General features: G+C 34.5%; 1 protein-coding gene across 3 annotated transcripts in view; it reads left to right on the top strand.

Annotated features, from left to right (window-relative positions):
• Positions 1-16265, top strand: part of skd (mediator complex subunit skuld) — a 53005-nt gene extending 36740 nt beyond the window's left edge. The window contains exons 3-28 of one of the 3 annotated variants that reach the window (XM_076419340.1): positions 22-121; positions 1573-1862; positions 1919-2090; positions 2150-2263; positions 2329-2628; positions 4178-4387; positions 5231-5375; positions 5442-5706; positions 5764-5987; positions 6038-6274; positions 7831-8134; positions 8195-8518; positions 8575-8813; positions 8868-9129; positions 9184-9509; positions 9570-9798; positions 9864-10066; positions 10135-10320; positions 10374-10551; positions 10615-10844; positions 10905-11096; positions 11165-11519; positions 11696-12012; positions 12067-12318; positions 12374-12618; positions 13765-16265. In XM_076419340.1, the coding sequence (XP_076275455.1) occupies positions 22-121; positions 1573-1862; positions 1919-2090; positions 2150-2263; positions 2329-2628; positions 4178-4387; positions 5231-5375; positions 5442-5706; positions 5764-5987; positions 6038-6274; positions 7831-8134; positions 8195-8518; positions 8575-8813; positions 8868-9129; positions 9184-9509; positions 9570-9798; positions 9864-10066; positions 10135-10320; positions 10374-10551; positions 10615-10844; positions 10905-11096; positions 11165-11519; positions 11696-12012; positions 12067-12318; positions 12374-12618; positions 13765-13897 (6032 nt within the window). In that variant the 3' untranslated portion in view covers positions 13898-16265. Of the gene's footprint in view, positions 1-21; positions 122-1572; positions 1863-1918; positions 2091-2149; positions 2264-2328; positions 2629-4177; positions 4388-5230; positions 5376-5441; positions 5707-5763; positions 5988-6037; positions 6275-7818; positions 8135-8194; positions 8519-8574; positions 8814-8867; positions 9130-9183; positions 9510-9569; positions 9799-9863; positions 10067-10134; positions 10321-10373; positions 10552-10614; positions 10845-10904; positions 11097-11164; positions 11520-11695; positions 12013-12066; positions 12319-12373; positions 12619-13764 lie in introns of all 3 variants that reach the window. The other 2 variants (XM_076419332.1, XM_076419344.1) reach the window with 2 other exon arrangements.
• The last annotated feature ends 5012 nt before the right edge of the window (positions 16266-21277 follow it).

Here is a 21277-nt window from a genome sequence, read left to right as displayed (position 1 = left end):
TACATTATTTTTTTGTTTCAGACTGTGAACAAGGCTCTTGGGAAAGTGGTCTTTCATACGAATGTAGATCTTTACTGTTTAAAGCTCTACACAACCTTATTGAACGTTGTCTTTTATCGAGGTAAGTTTTGACATTACCTCAGAGGTATTTAATAGTTCTGTTCTGTTTGTCCAGATTGGTTCTAGTTTTCGAGTTCGTGCTTGATTGCCGCGCTGCGCTCTTATAACGACAATCACGTGATGACGTTGCATTAAACATAATTTGTAAGACTTTTTTGTGGTTCGGAACGTGTGAAAATGCAGAGACAACGTTGCGATTCAAAAGCCGATTAAAAGTGTTTTTGTTATATGTGTGGATGTTGCACGAATATCTCATTTTTATCTCAGTATTTTCAGTACTTTGTTTTTGCTGTAGTAAACACCGATACGCTATGGGTACTGGTGCTTTGTAACGCGTGTAGAAAAACTGTTTAAGTTACTTTGTGAAAATGTATACCTTTCATTTTTTGTGCCAATGTTATGGAGAGAACAGAAAAATCAACTAGATGATTGCTATTTTTGCTCGATCCATTGCCAGTTTGTTCGGTTATAACTGCAAAAAAATGCCTTAAGATTTTCGTCACTGGCGAGCAGTGAAAGCGATTTCGTTATGGAAAAATCAAAGAAGGAATATTTGTCGGACTTGATATTTAAAAACTAATGGCCGACGCGAAGTTTTCAAAGTGTTTAACGCCTGATGAAGCAGCGACATTTCAAAGTGTTATTTACAACTTTTTTGGTAACCATAAATCATCGGATTACAAGCACGTAATTGGTTATCTGCATTCACATCCTGATTTTTTCCCGCAAAACTTGGGCAACACGAGCGAAGAGCAAGGGGAGTTACACCAAGATATAGTGAAAATCGAAAGGCGATAGCAAGGATTTTAGAACAAAGGCATAATGAGCGATCACTGTTAGACCCTAATGCGTCAAAGATATTCCAAGAAGTATGAAACACTCCGTCCAACCTCTATTCATTTCTGATTTATACTTTGTAATTTAATAAGTGGTCGTTAATGGCCAAAAATAGTAATATAATGAATTTATTAAATATTTCGAAAACTAGAACCAATCTTAAAAGACTGGCTGCTGATTTGGATGAGCTCCTCAATTTACCTCATACAGCTTTTGGTTGCTCAGGTCTAAAATCGTGTATACTTGTGATTAAATACACAGTTAGATATTTAAACTAGATTTATGCGACTTATATGTTTAACAACGAACAGATATATGTTTAACCATGGAATAGAAGAAAAATACAATTAATTTTCACTTAATATATTAGCAGATTTCTTTCGATATATTATAAATCAAATCATTATTGTTTTCATACTGGCGTATTTGCAAAATATAATCGAATTTTGATTAATAATTTAATTAATAAATAAGTCGAAATCCAGGAAAATAAGCAAATTGATAGTTTGGCCTGCTTAAATATTTACATTTTCATCATGCTTTTCTGGTTCATTTTAAGGCAACCCTTTACTTTATCCTGAACTAAATTATGAATAAATGTTTTGCCACCTTCAGGGATTTCATCCGTCTGGGTAAATGGTTCGTCCAACCGTACGACTATCCGGCGCCTCGTTACGATCCCTCCGATCTCGATACCTCCATGAATAATACAGGAGCACCCACACCGCCCTACGAATATTTCGTTCCACCACCCACCGCCGGCCACCTCTCTTTTTCTTTTGCATTCTTCGTGCACGGAGAAAGTTCTGTATGTGCTAGTGTGGATGTGAGGCAACATCCCCCAGTGAGAAGATTGACGAGATGGCACATGCAGCAAGCACAGGCAAGTTCTGGTGGTATCAAAGGTAAATTCCTACCCTTACTTGATTCCCTGTAATTCTGATTTTAATTTTATTTTCAGTGATTTTGGCGCCATTCGGATTAGCTGGCACGTTAACTGGTCAGTGTTTTCGGTCACCTGAGTCAACTGCGAAGTTCTTGGATGACTGGAGCCATTTTTATCCTTTGGATAAAAGTTCTTCTCTTACCGATAGCAGTGTTGTCGAAGTTATTGTTGGTGGTGTGAAAATGAGGTAAGTTGCTGTAAGTTATGTTGAATATGCTGAAACTATATATATTGTTTTTATTTTAGGTACCCTTCATGCTATGTTCTTGTAACAGATTTAGACGACACTTGCAGTCAAACTGTAATAACCAATGGTGGTCTGCCTGGAAGCAATGCATCAAGTAATAGTATAACTGAGAGGTATATTCAATAATTTGCTACTTGCAAGCTTCTAAATATCTAAATATAAATTATTGTTATTTTAGGTTGACAAAAACTACCATTGTTCCGAACGATGCATGTTCTCCAATAACTGTCCCAACTCCACCACCGTCTCCACTACAGATCAACAGTAAAGTCCCTCAACCTGGACCACATACAGTTTCTGTGGAGAATATCAATAGTATGTCAAGAGATCAGTCAGCGGCTCAAATCTTGGCGGAAAAAACGTGGCAACACTGCTTATGTGGAGGAAGCACCGGAACAGAAAAGGGAATGAAAGAAGATTCTGGTGGGAACTGGGAGTTTGTAGAACCTACTAGAAAAACTTGCTGTACCTGTTTAAAGTAAGTAGATCACCATTGGTATTTTTATACTAAGAACTTTTTATACTAATATGTAAGGTGGATGAGTACTGTTATAGAATATCTTGAAATGTTACATCGGTATTAAACATTTTCTTGGTGCAAATCAAATAGAAATAGAAAACCATTATATTAGGTAACCATTTTACACAGATTGTCATGGTTCATTATGACATAAATATCTAAATAATCCTTGAAGTACTAAAATAATATTCTTAAAATTTAAACTTAACTTTTTTATATCTAAAAATAAATTCTATATAATATTGATCTCTTTCACAAGTAAAATATATTAAATTATACAGGTGTGTAGTGTTAAGCGATATCTTATAACTCTTAATTGCATCAGGTAAATCGAATTCCATTAAAAAATAAAAAAATTACTATACTAGTAATTAGCAGATTTGGTGAAAACGTAATTTCGTTTTTTTTTACCTTATTGAAGGCAAATTTCTTCATATACATTTCATACATTAAGTAATAATATATGTGCCGTTTGGATCAATGACATTTTGCTTTTGTAAAATCATAATTCCGACATTGTAATATTATTGGAATTGTTGGGTAAATATGAGTCAACTAATTTATTTAAGGCTCTTTTACCAGCTTTACGCGATTAAGTGAGTTTTGTAGACACCGAAACAAATGCTAGTCTAATATCTGAACTATACGGCAGATACTCGTGGCATAGCATTTGTCGTGATGGAAGAACGCCGTTTGTATTGATCCATTCTGACCGTTATTTTTTTATGTCGCATTGGTGGTTGTGTGTAGAGAGTTGAATTAATAGTTTAGTCACATTCAAGATGTATATTTTCTAAATGCTTAACATTATTGGGTTTCGACCACTATCTCTTTCGTACATTATTAAATTGTTCAGTTAATTCATGTGGACCTCAAGTATTGAGCGTCTTTTGGTGTTCAGTCTTGTGTAAATAATGATTATAATGTAAATAATATAAATAGTTTTATGGTCGAAGTTTATGTCCCGTGGCAATATTGAAAGATGAAATACGCTTGTCTACCTCGATACATTTAAGAATTTCGTCAACATTTCGAAGGCAATTTTTAATATCGAAATTTTTAGAATTAAAACGAACAAACCAATTCTGACAGTGGCGTTTACTTAAATAAGCATCAAGATAAACTCTACGTAATTTTCGATGGGCGTGCTTTGTATTTTTCTCTTTTTAAAAGTAAAAAAGCAAAATACGATGAAAATTACTTTCTGGGTTTCTCTCCATCTTTTTCGACTATCGACTGATTAAGCGTACGGTGTTATTTTTATGGTATATGTTACCAATATGTGGTAACAATGCTATGCAACTTTATAACCATCTTCTATGAAAAAACGAAATTACTTTTTCGCCAACCTAATATATTAACTAATGAAATAGATTGTATATTGGATAATACTTTATTCGCGTTATTTATGTGTATTTTCTTCTTTATAGTGCTTTGCAGTTTTTTTCGTGATATTTATTTATTATGTATTTATATTATTTGTTTTATTTAATTCTTTTAAAACCAGGCCGAGAAAATACATTTCCTCGTCAAGCCTCAAATGGCCTCAAACCAATTCCAGTTTAAGTTCCGGCATGTCGTTGGGCAGTGCGCCCAGGCCGCAGAAGCTACAAAAAAACCGTATACCATTTCACAGGCGTTCGCCCACTCCTCGAATCGAACAAACTCGATCACCACAGACAGTTGTTATTTCGCAACCGCAACCTCAAGACTCAAGGTTGGTCCTGAAGCCTCAATCTGCCGAATGTGCTACTGTCTTATTATGTTGTAATTGTGGAGGTGGTGGAAGTTTTCATTCGGTTTTGATGCAGTTGAAATGATTTAATGTTACTCAAACCAAGTTGACTAAAATTCATTATTTTTGTTATATAGTATTAATTAAGAGATAGTTAAAATCACTATCAATATTTTGTTTAAATATTACTTTATTTGTTTTTTCTTATAAAGCAATGTTCCAATAGACAAGTAGAAAAGAGATCTTTTTTACCTTTATAGCAGTTTAGTCAACTTTGTATATTAAACTTGAAGCTGTAACTTCATAAAAACCTAGAAACTACACCAAAAGTGGCAATGGTTTAACGATTTGTTTTAATTTTGTTAACTTTCACGCTTTATTATGGCTTTGGGAATAACAGGAATAATTCTTCATACAGCGAATTACAAATAATGCAAATGACTTTGGGAGGTAGATAATATCAATATAATATAATTGGTTATATCATCAAACATATATATTTATAATGTGACATCATACCATTTAATAATGATATACGTTATCACATCTTTAAGAAGCTCCTTATGCTTTTTATGCACTAATACATTTTGGCTCGTTCTTTAACATTTTATTTGTTTGGCATGTTTTAATACAGAATCAGTATTGAATTATCTGGGAAATGATTTATTTTATTTAAGAAATTAAAAAATTAAAATGTTCCAGATAATTTAATGCAAAATCTGGATAACTCAAAACCATTTATTCGTCATGATCAATAATAATTCAAGCAAAGAATTAACAAACTTCAAGACAAATTATATATAATGTATTTTTTTTCTTTTTCAGAACTTGTTTGGGAGGCTCATATACGCCCCATGGAGGCCCACCTTCTTATCCTAGAACTCAGGAAAGTTTGGCAGTCAACTCGGTTGGTAGCCCTGCTTCAGTTGCGCCATCGCCTCTTCCAGGTCCTCATTCTCAACCTGCATCAGTAAGTATCATTTTCTTCCATAATAATATCTGATAAATGCAATTATTAACATATTTATTTTCTCAGGTACCTCCAGCAGATGCTATTATGCCCACTTTATCGCCAAATCCACCTACATCTGATCAGTCACCATTAGTAGGAGCAGACAAAACCCAAACACCTCCAGATAGTGTTCGAATGCCTCCCAAAAGTGTAGAAAGCCCCACAAATAGTCCATCTTGTATAAAAAGTGATCTTGACTCAAAAGGAAATGACAGAAGAAGTAGTGATGACTCGGAAAAAAATAGTTACGGATTAACTCTATTAAAAAGGCCTACATTAACAAGCAAAGGTATGTCAGCCTTTATTGTCATTAAAAACAATTTTCTTTATTTATGGATTTTTTTAGAATATGAAGTTGCATTAGGGGAAGAAGAACACACTTTAGATATGTTATATGATTATTCTACACAGAATGCGTGGTTGAATCATCCAGTTAAAAAGTTCAAACCTGATGGAAAAGAAAACAGATTCAACAAAAAGATGGATTTGTATTCTATGTATAATCATAATGGAATTAACCAAAGCAACGATATTAGCAGAATCAATATTAAGCAAGAACCTTCCTCTAATGTGAGTTGTTTACAATTTTTTACGCACATTTTAACAGCATTTTTACATAGATGATTTGTGAATCAAAACCTATGATGCAGCCGCATGGAATAAAGCGGCCTGGAGATCCATATGAGTTTGAAGAAGATGGTGGTAGCAAAATTGATGGATTTACACGAACACCCCCAATTAAAGAAGAACCCAAAGATAAAAAAGATAATTTGTTCACCAGCGAAGGATTGCAACCTTCTTATAAAGATTTGGAACAAATTTTTGATAACTCAGATTATACCAGTAGTGATGAAACTGTAAGTTTTTAATTATTCGCTATTTTAAAAATATAGCAGCTGCTTTTATTAATTCATGTTTAGTAACTGATTTGGATTAGTAAAATGCAATATTAATAACAAATCTTTCCTATTGTATGTTAAAATTCTACTAGAGTTTGAATATAGTCATAATGTTAAACACAATTTTGAAATATGAGGATCAATATACAATAATTGGGATTAGAAATATAGTTACCCATGCAAAACAAATTGTTATTTATTAAATTTTGCAGTATTTCAAGTGAACATGTCTCTTTAGTTTGTAAAATTAGGATGAACAGCCTTAGAGAAATAAGTTATTTAATGTGTATGCTATCAAAAAAAAAATGGAAATGTCAGGAGAGAACAGTTGTAAAATGATTTATAGTGCTGTAAAGAAAAACATTTGATACAATTTTTAAATGTATGGATCAGGTAGCCTCAATCAAATTAGAACAAAAAACAGTACCACCAAATGGTATGATTATTATTATGTCAGGTTATTGTGATAGGTGCTAAATAATGGTAATTATCACTAGAAAATCAATATTATCTGGTTTATTTTGATTATTAATGGTATTAATTTATGTTGTAATAGCCCATTTCATTTACACCAACCTGTTAGTATTTTCATTTTGAATACTAACCTACCAACTCCTATAAAAACCAACCTACACCAAATAGTTACCTCTTACTCTCTAAATTAAGTAACTTAATCCAATAGTTTTACATGTTTATGTAAGCAAATTAGTTATTACAGTAAATATCAAAATTAATGTTTGTGTCAGGTTTGAATAGGTCACAATGAAGAATTCCTATATAATTCCATCAAACACACATCGCCTTCTTTGATGTCATTACGGACTTTGCAACCGTTCATAAAGCATCTCCAGGCTTCGACCTCGAATCACATATCAATGTCGTACATGATCCATGTTTCAACCCCTGTAAACATGTATTTCAGTAGCTCAATTTTGTTTCAGCAGCGTGTGTTCAATTTTTTACTGTTAATTCGGATGGAGCGCAAATATTCTTTTGCAAGGCTTCTTTTGATAACCATTTTTACGTCGACATTCAAAATTAAATTTTTTCGACTTTTTGCATGATCAAGGTGAAGATAATCTTTAACGTCGAAATTTTTGGAACTAAAATGAGCAAACTAATTTTACACACTGGCGTTCATTTTAGAATACATGAACATAAGCACCACCAAATTTTCGATAAGTATGCTCTGCATTTCTCCTTTTTGTGAAGTAAAAAAGTGGACATGTATTAAGAAGTGATTAGAACGAAATTAATAGGTCAACGACAGAAAAATATTAATGAAAGGGCATCAGAAGTAAAATAAGCACTTGACAGCTGGCGTGCGTTAGAAAACCTGTAAAACTGCTTTCAATAGCGCCTTCACAAAGTATTAAGCAATTCACTTTACATGCATAGTTATTCTTGTTATTAGTCATCTAACAGAATATTATATTTGTTACTTTTATGTGCAATTTTCACCCTACCATGCTGTTAATTGTATCTTTTCTTCCATAAAACAGTGCTTTCCACAGATTCAAATCCAGACGCCACCAGGATCTGCTGGACCCACAACAAATCACTTGCTTCATCAAGATGACACAACCAAACGTATATCTTCTGGTCATAGTACAACTAACTTGGGGGGCTGCCCTAATGTAGGAATGCCGCCCGAATTAAGCAAGATGTTTCCGACACCACCAAGTTTGGAACACAACCCAATAGCTTCGCCATGTGGGCAATCCGATTCAGTACAAGCCGACTATCCAGATTTAACCATTGTCAGAACTAAACAGGATATTTATCCAATGATGGGCAGCCCACAAGAAGAAAATATAGGTTGTTAAAATTCTTCTTTGTTTATTAGATTGACGTTAATTTTATATCTTTCTTTTGCAGAAGATTGGAGTTTTGTTTTTAAACCTCCAATAATATGTAAAATGGTTGGAAGCAGCAAATATGCTCCTTTAAACAATCTTCCCAGCCAAATTCAACCTGTACAGTTACCAAACAATTGTATCTATAAACCATCTTGGGTTCAACATATAGAAAATAGCAAGAACCATAGTCAACAAAATACAAATAACAATACTAGCAATACAGGTAACAGTAACAACAATGCAAACGTGAACAATAATAGAAATCGAGCGCCCACACCGTCTGTGCTCAATAATGTGCATCAAAACTCAGGTACCTATCCTGCTAGTCCTCTACATCCACCAGGTGAATTAACAATCAGCGTAATTAAGAAAGAGTCTAACAGTCTCATTTTATTATAGGTTTCAGACCTCCACCACCACCTTATGAATTATCATCACCAGCACACTCTACTGCCTCTTCATATCTCAACAAGAATTTGAATTCTGTGGAACCAGTTCCCACTCCACAAGCCAATCAACGGACCCCAGAAGCCAGTTCTTTGGTTCTTAATATTTTATTGACTGACACAGCATTTAATATCTTCAGAGACCATAACTTTGATAGTTGTACTCTTTGTGTTTGTAATGCTGATGGAAAAGTAAAGCTACTGTTTTTAAAAACGTGCAATATTTTAAATAATATTTAATTTTAGGTGGTTGGTAATATCAGAGGAGCTGATGCTGGCATATATCTTTTGAACTCACAAAGTGATAAAGCACATGCCAGCGCACAACCTAGTAGTCCATTCCCTGGCTTAGGACAACCCCCTCCTTATGGAAGCATACTTTCTCCACAACAGCATCATAGCTTAGAAGAAGAGCCTGTTAGATGTAAATGTGGTTTTTCCGCAGTAGCAAATAGGCGGCTTGCTTACGGTAGCGGTTTATTTTATGAAGACGAAATGGAAATAACCGGTACTAAAATTTGCACAAAGTTTAAAAATTACATTAAGTAATATTTTCTGATAGGTATTGCTGAAGACCCTGGCGACAGGAAAAAAACATCTTTGATTTCTTACCTAACATCTTCTAATTATTTGAAAACAGACTCAACAGTTGATCGTGAGCAACTGGACTCATTACCTCACAATCTCTTGGAATTAATACGCAATCAACTTGTTTTTGTTCCAAGCACAGCCAATGCCTTATGTCGAGCAGCTATATATATCAGACAAGCCAAAGGTGGTTTATATTCAAATGCGGTACATGTATTAGAATATTCTGATAGCAATGAAGTTACCAGTATAGCCTTGGAACAAAGCAAAAATTTATTAGACAACTTGAACATGTGCAAGGTATATCTTTTTAAGTTTAAGTAAATTGTGTGTTATGTAAATATATATGTATATTTACAGATGGAAAATGAGAAAGTTTCTAAATCTAACTCTGTCGGAGTACACAGGTGGCCTTATCTTAGGGCTCCTGGACCACAATGCAATCAGGATATCGTTAGGGTAATGAAATCTTTGCAGCCTTTGCTGCAAGAGACTCTTCAGAGGAAAGGACAAACTCGACTGTGGGAAGCGCCATCAGCGGTTAAAGGACCTTTGACGTGGCGTCAATTTCATAGACTGGCTGGTAGAGGTAATTTAATAAAATACTTTATTACTTAAATTGAGGGAAGAATTAAACGAATTTGTCTGTAATAGGTACTGATGATAGGTGTGAACCACAACCAATACCTTCAGTAATAGTAGGACATGACAAAGATTGGCTGTGTTTATCTCCCTATGCTCTTCAACATTGGGAGAGCTTACTTTTAGAACCTTACTCTTATACAAGAGATGTCGCCTACATTGTAGTAGCACCTGACAATGAGGCCATTTTGCCGAGAGTTAAGACATTTTTTAAGGTAATATTAATTGATTACATCATCATCAATATGAAAGAAATCATGTTAATTATTAATTTGTTCAATAGGAATTATCAACAGCTTATGAAATTTGTAAATTAGGGAGACATAGTCCTATAACGAAAGTACTCAGGGATGGCATATTGAGGGTTGGGAAAACAGCTAAAATGAAGATTGGAAATGAACCAGTGGAAGAGTGGTTTACTCTGCTTGGCGATGGTGAAACTATTGAAATGCTCAAATTATATGCGCAAGTAAGTATAGTAATTTATAAATATACAAATGTATTGTATGAGATGCATTTCAGGTTTGCAAACACCATCTTGCACCTCATCTGCAGCAAGTGCCAATGGATAAAACACTACTTGATCCACCTCCTGAAAATAATGAACGACCTGCTCCAAGTCCTATGCCTCCGCCTAGTACTCCGGATCCTAATCTACAGCATTCACAATCATCATCTACCCCCGAGAAAAATGAACAAGGTAAATTATAGTTTGCTTAATAATTTTTTTACTATTGGTTGGTTTCATTACTATTGGTTTCAGATGGAGATTCATTAAAAGATAGTCCAGCGTTTCCTGGTAGTAATATGGATACATCGCATGATGATGATGATCGGGAAGCACCATCTGTTATTGTGTACCTTATACAACCATTTACTTTAGGATCCGACCAACCTGAACTGCAACGATTAGCAGTTCTTGCACTACTGAGGTGTTTCCAAAGCGTTTTAACTGCAGTACCTGAAAGTATTAGAAATAATATCAGTGTTCAAGTAAGTTGATCTTGCATATCATTACTAAAATATGATTGACGATTTTTTATTAATTTTTAGATAATTTCTTTAGAAAGTATAGTAGAATTAAATAAAGCCAGAGATCGAATGAGGCATAGCGATAATATGCGAGCATTGGCGTTAAATATATTCTCTCAGTGTAGAAAGCTACTAATTCATGCCAATAATGTTAAATCCCTAACAGGGTTTGGCACAGCAGCTACGGCAGATCTTTTCTTAAAGAGTAAAGATGTAAGTAATTTTTAACGGTACCGTTAGTTTTAATGGTTTCTAGAAGAATTTTTTTTATGTAACTACAGGAGAAGAACCGTGCCCCATATAGGCTGTTTACCCCTCCATATGTCTTGGCTCCAATGCGTGAGAAAGTTGAAGCAGCTGAGGCCTTTGGAAAAGGAACTCAAGATCAAGCTTCTGTTCTTTATATTTCATATTGCCTGTCAGACGATCAAAGTTGGCTTTTAGCAGTTTGTACAGATGAAAGAGGTGAAATATTTGAAACAGTCACAATTAATATTGACATACCAAACCGAAGTAGGCGGAAAAAGGCGTCTGCGCGCAGAATAGGGTTGGAGAAATTGATGACTTTCATATTGGGCGTTATGTCTCAAAGCGTACGGCCATGGCGATTAGTTGTTGGAAGATTAGGAAGGATAGGTAAAATAACTGGATTTGTTTTTTTAACGGTTATGACATAAAACTATAAACAGAAATGTGTCATAGCAAATTAAAAAACATTTTTAAACATATACACATAATGTTTTTTAACATCATTGTAGCTTCCTTTAATCATGTTTTTTTCCTTGAAATGTGTTATATATTCTGTTTTATAGGACATGGAGAATTGAAAGGTTGGAGCTGGCTTCTTAGTAAGAAAAATTTATTAAAAGCTTCTAGGCACTTGAAGGAAATTTGTAATCAGTGCTCCATGTTATATCCAAGTGCAGTGCCTTGTATACTTTCCGCCTGTTTAGTAAGTCTGGAACCAGACTCCTGCTTAAGACTGATGCCAGATCAATTTACGCCAGACGAGCGGTTTAGTCAAGCTAGTGTTAATTCACAGTTGTCAACTCCACAAGATGTATCTTGCACACACATATTAGTTTTTCCAACAAGTGCTACAACACAATCATCACAAACAGCCTTTCAGGTATCAATGTTTCAAGCTATCTAATATCATAATATTACACGAAATTTTCTCTAGGAACAGCACATTACCGTTGATCTAGCTGATGATGAATTGTTTAAAGCATTTGATGATGATATGACAGATGGAATAAATGATGAATTTACTGAAATTTTTAATTGGGATCAGTTAGGTCAGTCACCAACAGGTAGTCCTAGAAGAGAAGATGCAGGGGCTGGCAGCCCTAATGGAGGTATGGGTATGGAAGGTGCTCCTGGAGCATCTGGTGCACCTGGCAGTGCACTTAAAGGACAAGAATCAAGTGAAGAGGTTAAAAGATAGACAATATTAATTTTCCTGATATATTTTAAATATTTTTCTTTAGGTTGGTATAGTGTTACAACAACCTCTTGCCCTTGGTTATTTAGTATCGACTGCACCCACTGGTCGAATGCCGCGCTGGTTCTGGGCTTCATGTCCCCATTTAGAGGGCGTTTGTCCCGCATTTCTTAAAAATGCTCTCCATTTACATAGTCCAAACATTCAACAAAGTAGTGATGACTTATTTCAACATTCTGCTCAAGTTACTAGTCATCCACTTGATTCACAGTACACTACAGATGTTTTAAGGTAAGTGAATGTTTAAGCGCAACCAGTCCTCATTTATTGTTTGTCTAAATATCTGGTAGATGAAACATTTAGCCTTAAATCTGAGTATAAACAATCAATACTCATATTAAAATGTTATAACTTATTAAACACATATTGTCATTTTAAGTGATTTTTTAAAATTATTTACAGAATGTTACAGTTAAATATCAGTTGATTTAAACTGAATAATGTTCACTTAACCAAAAAATCAATTTATAAAATTTATTATGAATCAAGATTATAAAAGTTTGATGTTGAAATTAAATAAACCAAACTGCGAGTATGGCATTATGTATAGAATATATTCTTATTGATCTGAATTGTGAAGTTTTCAGCGACTCTGATCTGTGAATCTAATTGAATTTGAACAATGGCCTGTTTATGTTGTTAATGTGATGTTGTTGAACCTCGTGTAGACTGGCGTCATTCCATATTCGATATTTATGCTTATAAACATATTCATCCGGCAACATGTCTCGTCGCTAAAGATAATTTTTCTTCCTAAAATTAGAATCCTAACAAACCATTATTTTGATACAATTCAATCGTGTAGCTTGTTATTGTGGCTTGTCGGGCTTTATTGAGCAAATAAACAAGATAAACAAAGGCAGCCGACATCGACCCGTTCTTGTTGAAAAAACCTATAGCATTAATTAGTCATCTACAATATTTCTTCATAGAATAATCATCTTCTTATTCTAAAAATGGGCATTTGTTTTCGGATTGGTTTAGCATTTTGTTAAGAACTTGGAATAATTGTACCGGTTACTTGTTTTTGATTATATTTTTACTACTTTATGATACTAGTTATTAATTTATTTATTAATTAATTAAATTATTTTAATTTATCAATTGTCTTTTTAAACAGTTTTTATATCCCCTCACTTGACGGTTATTTTAAATGTTAATGAAAATAGTTCTCACCTAAAAATATTCAGAGTATTTGTCAAAATTAGCTCCACCAGATTCTTCTTCCAGCATCTTAATAAACCTATTTTTCCAGCAATAAATTATTTTTGTCGCTTCCATTAAATTCCGAGCTTCATTATATTTTCATAATGATTAGTTGATAACCAAGAGGATTGAATGTTGAAATTGAAACGTAATTTTTACTTTTATTTACAGGTATGTCCTTGAAGGCTATAATGCCCTCTCATGGCTCGCATTGGATTCGAATACGAAGGATCGTTTATCGTGTCTACCCGTACATATGCAAGTTTTAGTTCAACTTTATCATACAGCAGCTGCCCTCTTGTAAAACCCTGTGTGTTTAGGCAGTATTTAGAACATTTTTGAAAGATCAAAATTTATCAATAATATTCATTATTCTGTACTGGTTATTGATATGTACATAACAAATCTGTTTTGTAAAGTACTTAACTAATCTCATTATTATGTTAGATGGTTGTTTCTATATTATTTCATTTGTTTTTTAGCCAATGTCTAGGAATATAAGCATAGCGACAAGTTATTATAATACTCAAAGTGTTGTTACTATTTGATATTCTTTTAATTGAAACAAAAAATGTGTACATACAGAGATATAATTTAATTGTACTTTGTAATTTGTCCCCATTATTTTTTATTGTACAAAGAAAAATTGTGATATTATAATAAATTTAGCCTATAAAAAAGAACAATTTTAAAACTGAAGCCGAATATATAATTATATATTTTTGAAAAACTGCCAAAATAATCACAGTGTTTTACAAGGAGTAATAAATAGGTTAGTGATGTGTCAATGTTATTATTGTATAAGTGTTTATGTACAACTTTTAAATATTGACATTTTACATGTGTTTTATTCAGTATCCGCTATATTCAGTGTTCAGTGGCAAAATGTTAAATGTTAATTTATCTAACTAAAAAAATAATCATGCGGACCTAATAATTCTTCCTCATATTGAATCTTCCTCTTCGATCTCAGGGATCTTCCAATGCGTCACATTTTCTTAAAAAAAAGCAAGTAAATGATTTTATTTTCTGCGTAACTTTGTTTATTGGGCACTGAGTAAGGAATACGCAAGGATTTTAGTGAAGGGATAATAAGCATTCAGTCACAATAACAACTTGATCTGTCAACTGGATATTCTTGAGGATTGTCAGAAATTAATCATTAATTTAGCAAGTTTGTTCTCGGTTCTAGTTTTTTTCACCTGAGCACAAACAACCAACCAAATATGATATAACAATAGACTGATATAAAACAAAAGAAATTAAAAACAATTAAAACCTATTCGCACTAAAGAATTATAAAGCCCTCCACATATCTCCCATTTCTAAGTTCATTTCAGTTCAAATAATGTTAGGCAAATAGCATAAAAAAGGAATAATTTCTATATAGCAATATAATCAAATGTTGCGGTATTGCGTGGACTGTTGCCAAAGAGAGGGTTAACATGGAGAAAACACCAATACAACTAGGATAATTTGTATATAATTCGCCAATCATATTTAAATCAAAATTGTTGTTTCATTTAGTAGTCGACTTTAGAACATTTGTATATTTGTTTTGTCGCTGGTAAAAATATCTAGTAAAAAAATAAGTAGAAATCGTCTTATGATTTCAGAACCTTTCGTGTTGGCTTCATTTCATAAGTCCTAGTAAAACAGATATACAAATCCTTTTAATGTTTTCTACAAGCCTAGGGACATTTTAGCAAAATGTGTACTTTATAATATTGTAAGCAACACATATATAATAAAGATTTTCGTTTATATTTTCGATCGTAAGCTTAAAAGAAAACAAAAATTATCTGGGGCCAAATTTTTGACATATTTTAATAATCGCCTCAGGTGTGTTGCAGCTAGCCGTTGTAAATGTTGCATCTCCAGTTATATTATTTCTTTGCTGTATGGTCCATTATATATGTTTGCTCATAAATCTGTTTGATGTTTGGTTTTACACTATATAATCTTTTCCAATGTTAAATTCATGTGTTTAACAATAATTTATATTTTAATTTCAACAATAGTTTTATATAACGTGTATTATTATCAAGAATTATTACGACCATTCAATAACTGAGATCTTTGTTATCAATTAGAGATATTTTTTTCGGTTTTCGATATTTGCACCGATGATTTAGGGGGGAGGAACAAGATCCCATTTTATTTGATTGTTCATACTTTTCAAAATCGCTGTGATTTTGTTTTCGTTTTTTTTTCTAAATTGTAAATTTTTTTGGTATTGACAGTATTTTCTGTAAAAAGAATCTTAAATATGCAGGAGAAATCTAGGTTATGTATTCCCTCAAACCCGTACAATATTTTCAGTAATGGATTCTTTTGTTTCGTATGTAGAAATTTACTTATCTTTGTTTATATTATTTATATTATTTAAAGTTATTTTTGTAACATTCAGTACTGGTTTTAGGACTGTTGTCTATATAAGTTCCGAAATATTTAGTACCATAATTTTTTGTAAATAATAGTTACTGTTGTAATATGTCAATTTTAGGGAATTGGGGAAATTAATAGTTAAAGAAATTGTAAATATTTTATTGACATTAGTTGAATTAGTGAAATACACATGTTAATAACTTTATAAATAATTATATACATATTAATTATTATACATATTAGGTATTATTAATAAACGCTCTATGAGTATAAACTTATTAAAATTCTTTACTGTTAACCTATAATTGATCAGTCCTTTATATTACCATATTCCTATTGGTTGGGCCCCGACCTTCATAGAGTCAAGACGTGTTTTTTTCCTTCCCGAAAACGAGTCTCTGTAAATATCAAATATAAATACATCTATTTTTTTACGGTCAACTTCGGTTAACGGTTTCAAAGAACTCCCAGGTACTGGATAGGGTGAAACGGCCAACCCAAAGGGAAGTAAATACGTGCTCTCAAACAAAAGACGTTCCACGTTTTCCAAAAGGGGAAAAAAGTGAAAGTTAGTGAAAAAAAAACAATTAATTATAACAATACAATATAATGGATTTAAATATATTACTGAAAGAAAACGAAGAATTAAAAACGAATAACGAGCGTCTGAACCAACAACTGTTGCAATTATCTAAGGATATGGCTTGTATCCGTTTGCAACTGCAAGGTCACACGCAAGATACATCAAAAAGGCATACTAATTATGCAGAAGACTACTACACTGGTGAAGATGAACTAGCATTAGAGGTGGGGGAACAGTCTGATTGGACCAAAGTAACAAATAAGAAGGATAAATAGAGGAAGAAGTGAGAGATGACGCCTTCGCCAATTGCAAAAAGTGCTATAAACATTTAAAAAAAGCAAGAAGACAAAATCTCTCTGCCCCCTTCGATCAAGGTAAGCAATGTAGGCAATTTTAATTTCTTTAGATCACAAATAAAGGGAGTAACCTCTGACCGAGTGCAGTTTAAACCTTTGTCTAACGATGATATTAAAGTAACACTTAGTGAAACGGATTACAGGAATGTAAAAAAGCATCTCATTGAGATGAAGAAAAACAATTCATTTAATAAACTCGAATACCACACTTATCAGTTAAAAAGTGATAAGTGGTATAGAGTAGTCATTAGAGGATTACCGTCCACAACAAATCAAGACGATATTAAATTGGAATTACGGGCTTGCGGGCACGAAGTAGTGACCGTCACGGTTATAGCGAAAAACACAACTAATGTAAATGGTGAAAAACAAATTTAAACTTTTCCGTTGTTCTACGTAGACATGACTCAAAACGAAAATAATAAAAATATGTATGACATAATTTATTTACTAGACTGTAGGATAAAAGTGGAACCTCCGAAGAAAAATAATAATATACCACAATGCACAAATTGTCAAAATCTTGGACACACTAAAAATTTTTGCAGTAGGGAACCAAGATGTGTGAAATGTGCCGATAAACATTACACAACTCAGTGCCGAAAACAACGCAATACTGTAGCGACATGCGTGTTGTGCAATGAAATAGGTCACCCTGCCAATTATAAAGGATGTGCAGTATATCAAAAAAAAAAAGAACTCCAGCCAAAGAAAATTACAGCAGAACAACGCTTAAGACAAATTGACAAAGCCAAAAAACCTGAAACAACATCTACCGTTGAAAATAAAAAAACCCAAGAAACCGCAAGACCATCGGTCAAAAATATAAACGCCACCAAAATATCAAATGATAAATAAATAGATACGAAACCGCAGAAAGCTGCGGCCAACGAGCCAACTATCGTCGACATGATGAAATTGCTCAAAGAATTCCAGACTGAAATGAGATAGAAATTCAGTCAGTTAGCAGACAGGGTGGAGAAATTGGAGAAATCCGGATTGAAGAAAACTACCCAAAACAAGCTAAAGAAAAACAAAAAAGAGTAATTCGTTTTTAAGCATTATAACTTGGAACGCAAACGGACTAAATCAAAGAGTCTGGGAACTAGAATTATTCTTAAAAACAAATAACATAGATATAGCTCTCATATCGGAAACACATTTTTCTAAAAAAACTACATTAAAATACAGGGTTTATGATGCTTACTGGACACTACATCTCAGCGAACGGGCCCGAGGAGGAACAGCTTTAATAATTAAACAAAATATACAACATTTCGAACAAGAAGAGAATAAAAATGAAGAAATACAAGCTACGATAATTACTATCGAAAAAAAACGGGGCTGAAATAAATAATGGCGCTATATATTGTCCACCAAGACATATTATGACACAACAACAATATAAAGATATCTTTTCAAAATTAGGCCCGAGCTTTATTATTGGTGGAGACTTTAATGTTAAACATACAGCTTGGGGTTCACGAATAATAACACCTGGAAAAGGAAACGAATTACTCAAAGCCAGTAACCTTACAAATTGTAATTATCATTCAGGGCGCGAACCCACTTACTGATCCACAGACAGTAATAAGTAAGTCCCAGACCTGCTGGATTTCTACATTACAAAAGGCATCTCATTAAATCAAATTAGTACAGAAAGCTTGTGCGATTTAATATCTGATCACACTCCAGTATTGTTAACACTGGGCGCGACAATCCTAAGAAAAGCAAAAAGGCCTAATCTTACCAACAAATATATTGATTGGGATAAATTCAGATTAATACTGCAGGCACAAATCAGTTTAAAAGCAAGACTTAAAAGTATAGATGATCTTGAGCGACAAACCAAAAATATTTTTTTTTACTCTTTGTGATTCTACAATCTGCCCTATAGGCAATAAGTATTTCATGTGTCTATATTATATTTACATGGCATGCAGAAAATCACTTCATTAAGCGATCTTCTGTATAAAATATTATCTTAATTAATTAGTATTATTCTAAACTTTACATTTGTCCAGTAATCAGATCAGGTGGTGTTAAACGTTTTAGTCTACTCACTTCACTATCACGTCGCATATTTAGCTGATTAGCGAGTACAGTGGGATGCACTGACAGTCTTTCGAAGTACTTCACACAAACACGTTGAATTACACCCGTTATAGGTTCTAGAGGAATATCGCGTTGTATCACTTTATTTGAGATATAGTACGGAGCATCAACAATGGCAGGCAACATTTTATTTTGGAACCGTTGAATGATGGATATATTAGATTTGCTAGCGGTACCCCATAGTTGGATTCCATATGACCAAATAGGCTTGAGTATAGACTCATACAGCAACACTTTGTTATCTAATGATAACTTGGATTTGCACCCGATGAGCCAATACATTTAATATAATTTTAGTCTCAGTTGTTTCCGTTTAGAGCGTATGTGCTTCTTCCAGGTTAGGCGTCGATCTAAGTGCATACTAAGATATTTAACTTGCTCTGCTTGGTGGACACTGGTGGACATGTTCTTCTACGCAGGGTAAACGTTACATGGGTGGATTTTGTTTTATTGACCTTAATGCGCCATGTCTTTAACCATAATTGTATTTGATCCAGGTGGGTTGGTAGGTTTATTGATGCTGTGACTGGATTTTCATGGGATGCCAAGATTGCTGTGTCGTCTGCGTTGCTACAATGTATTGCCACAATAGTTATTTTTGTGGTGGGTAGATCGGCCGTATACAGAAGATACAGTACTGGACCTAGTACACTATCTTGCGGAACTCCTGAATATATGGGATTTAATTCGGTATGTTCATCGCCTTGATTTACAATAAAATGTCTATCAGTGAGATACGATTTTAGTAACTGATAGTCCGGATGAGGGAGAAGTTTCTTCAGTTTAACCTGCAATCCCGTATACCATACTTTGTCAAAAGCCTGAGATATATCTAAAAAAGCAGCCGAACAATATCTTTTAGGATTTAGGTTTTTTTTTGTTCTGGCCTAAAAACCAGGCGGTGGAATGCATGACGCATAGCTGGTCGCGGAGACTTGCCCTGGAGTGACAAGTTGGACCGGGTTATGTGGGACTGGCTCTGGGCTTACCAATACACTAAACCGAAACCGCCTCACAGTTGACCCCTGTGGATCACTGCTGCTACTGCATTAAATTTGGGGATATGGCACCCGCTGATCGGGCAGCCGTTATTGGGTACGATGGCCCGGCGATTCTATTGATTCGCAAACCTGAGTTAACACACAACTGGGTACTGTTGTATGGGGGCAAAAGTTATGACTGTAGCGACTGATGAGGTCGTTTCAGCCTGGAAAAGGGGGGGAGCTTGGCGGTGACGCGGTGCTAAGCTCCCAGCATGTCAACCAGCTCGCGAACAAGCGCGTTTTCAGAAGAACTTGAGCTGAGTTGTTGTTTGTGGAATGATTGAGATATGAAGTGCTTGATTTCTGGAGTGTCAGTTTCCCTATGAATTTGATTATTTCTGACAAACCATGGAGCGTTTAATATTCTCTTGAGGAGCTTATTTTGGAAAACTTGAAGCCGTTTGATCTGGTTGGGTGTAACAAACTTGAAGTAGACATTAGATCCGTAAAGGAGTACGGACCGAATTAACATCTTGTAAAATAAGCATTTGATGGAGATGGGAAGTCTGCTAGAAGGGCAGATCAGAGAAGATAGCATGTTTGCTATCCTCGAACCTTTTTGGATTGCTTTCTGGATTTGGGAATGCCAACCGAACCGCCGGTCGAAGTGAAGGTACGTGACGTTATCCAGCCATAGAATTATTGCGGTGTCGATCTTAAGTTGCGAGACGCGCAGTGCGTAACGCTTCTTATGGAAAATGATGGCCAGGGTTTTCAGGGGGTTGATTTGCAACCTTCAGAATTTGAACCATTTGACCGCATAATCGAGCTGCTTCTGTAAACGTTCATGAATTGTAACTTCGAACCTAGCGGCCGTGAAGAAAGCAGTGTCGTCGGCGTAAAACGTGACGTCAATGTGCTCTTTTCTCGGTAGATCTGAAATAAAGAGGTTAAATAAGGCTGGGGCCAGCGGAGAACCTTGAGGTACGCCAGCATCGATTTGTTTACGACTGGAAAGTGATTGCCTGATCTTGACCTGGAAAGATCTGTCCGAGAGATAGGACTTGATGAGAGCGGTTAGGTCTTCTGGGAGGCCTAACCGCACGCACTTTGCGATCAATCCGTCGTGCCAGACCTTGTCGAAGGCTTTGGTTAGGTCTAGAAGAACTGCTCCAAGCTTTTTGCGTTGGTCAAGAGCATGATAGATGTGTGCGGCCAGACGGGTAGCCTGATGGACGGATGAGTGGTGAGCGCGAAAG

The sequence above is a fragment of the Rhynchophorus ferrugineus genome, unplaced genomic scaffold (genome assembly GCF_030347505.1).
Source record: "Rhynchophorus ferrugineus isolate W39M unplaced genomic scaffold, kcgeb_rfMv2 rfM1, whole genome shotgun sequence".
NCBI classification, from domain to species: domain Eukaryota; kingdom Metazoa; phylum Arthropoda; class Insecta; order Coleoptera; family Curculionidae; genus Rhynchophorus; species Rhynchophorus ferrugineus.
The sequence above is the reverse complement of the archived record's forward strand: the minus strand, read 5'-3'. Positions and strand labels throughout refer to the sequence as shown.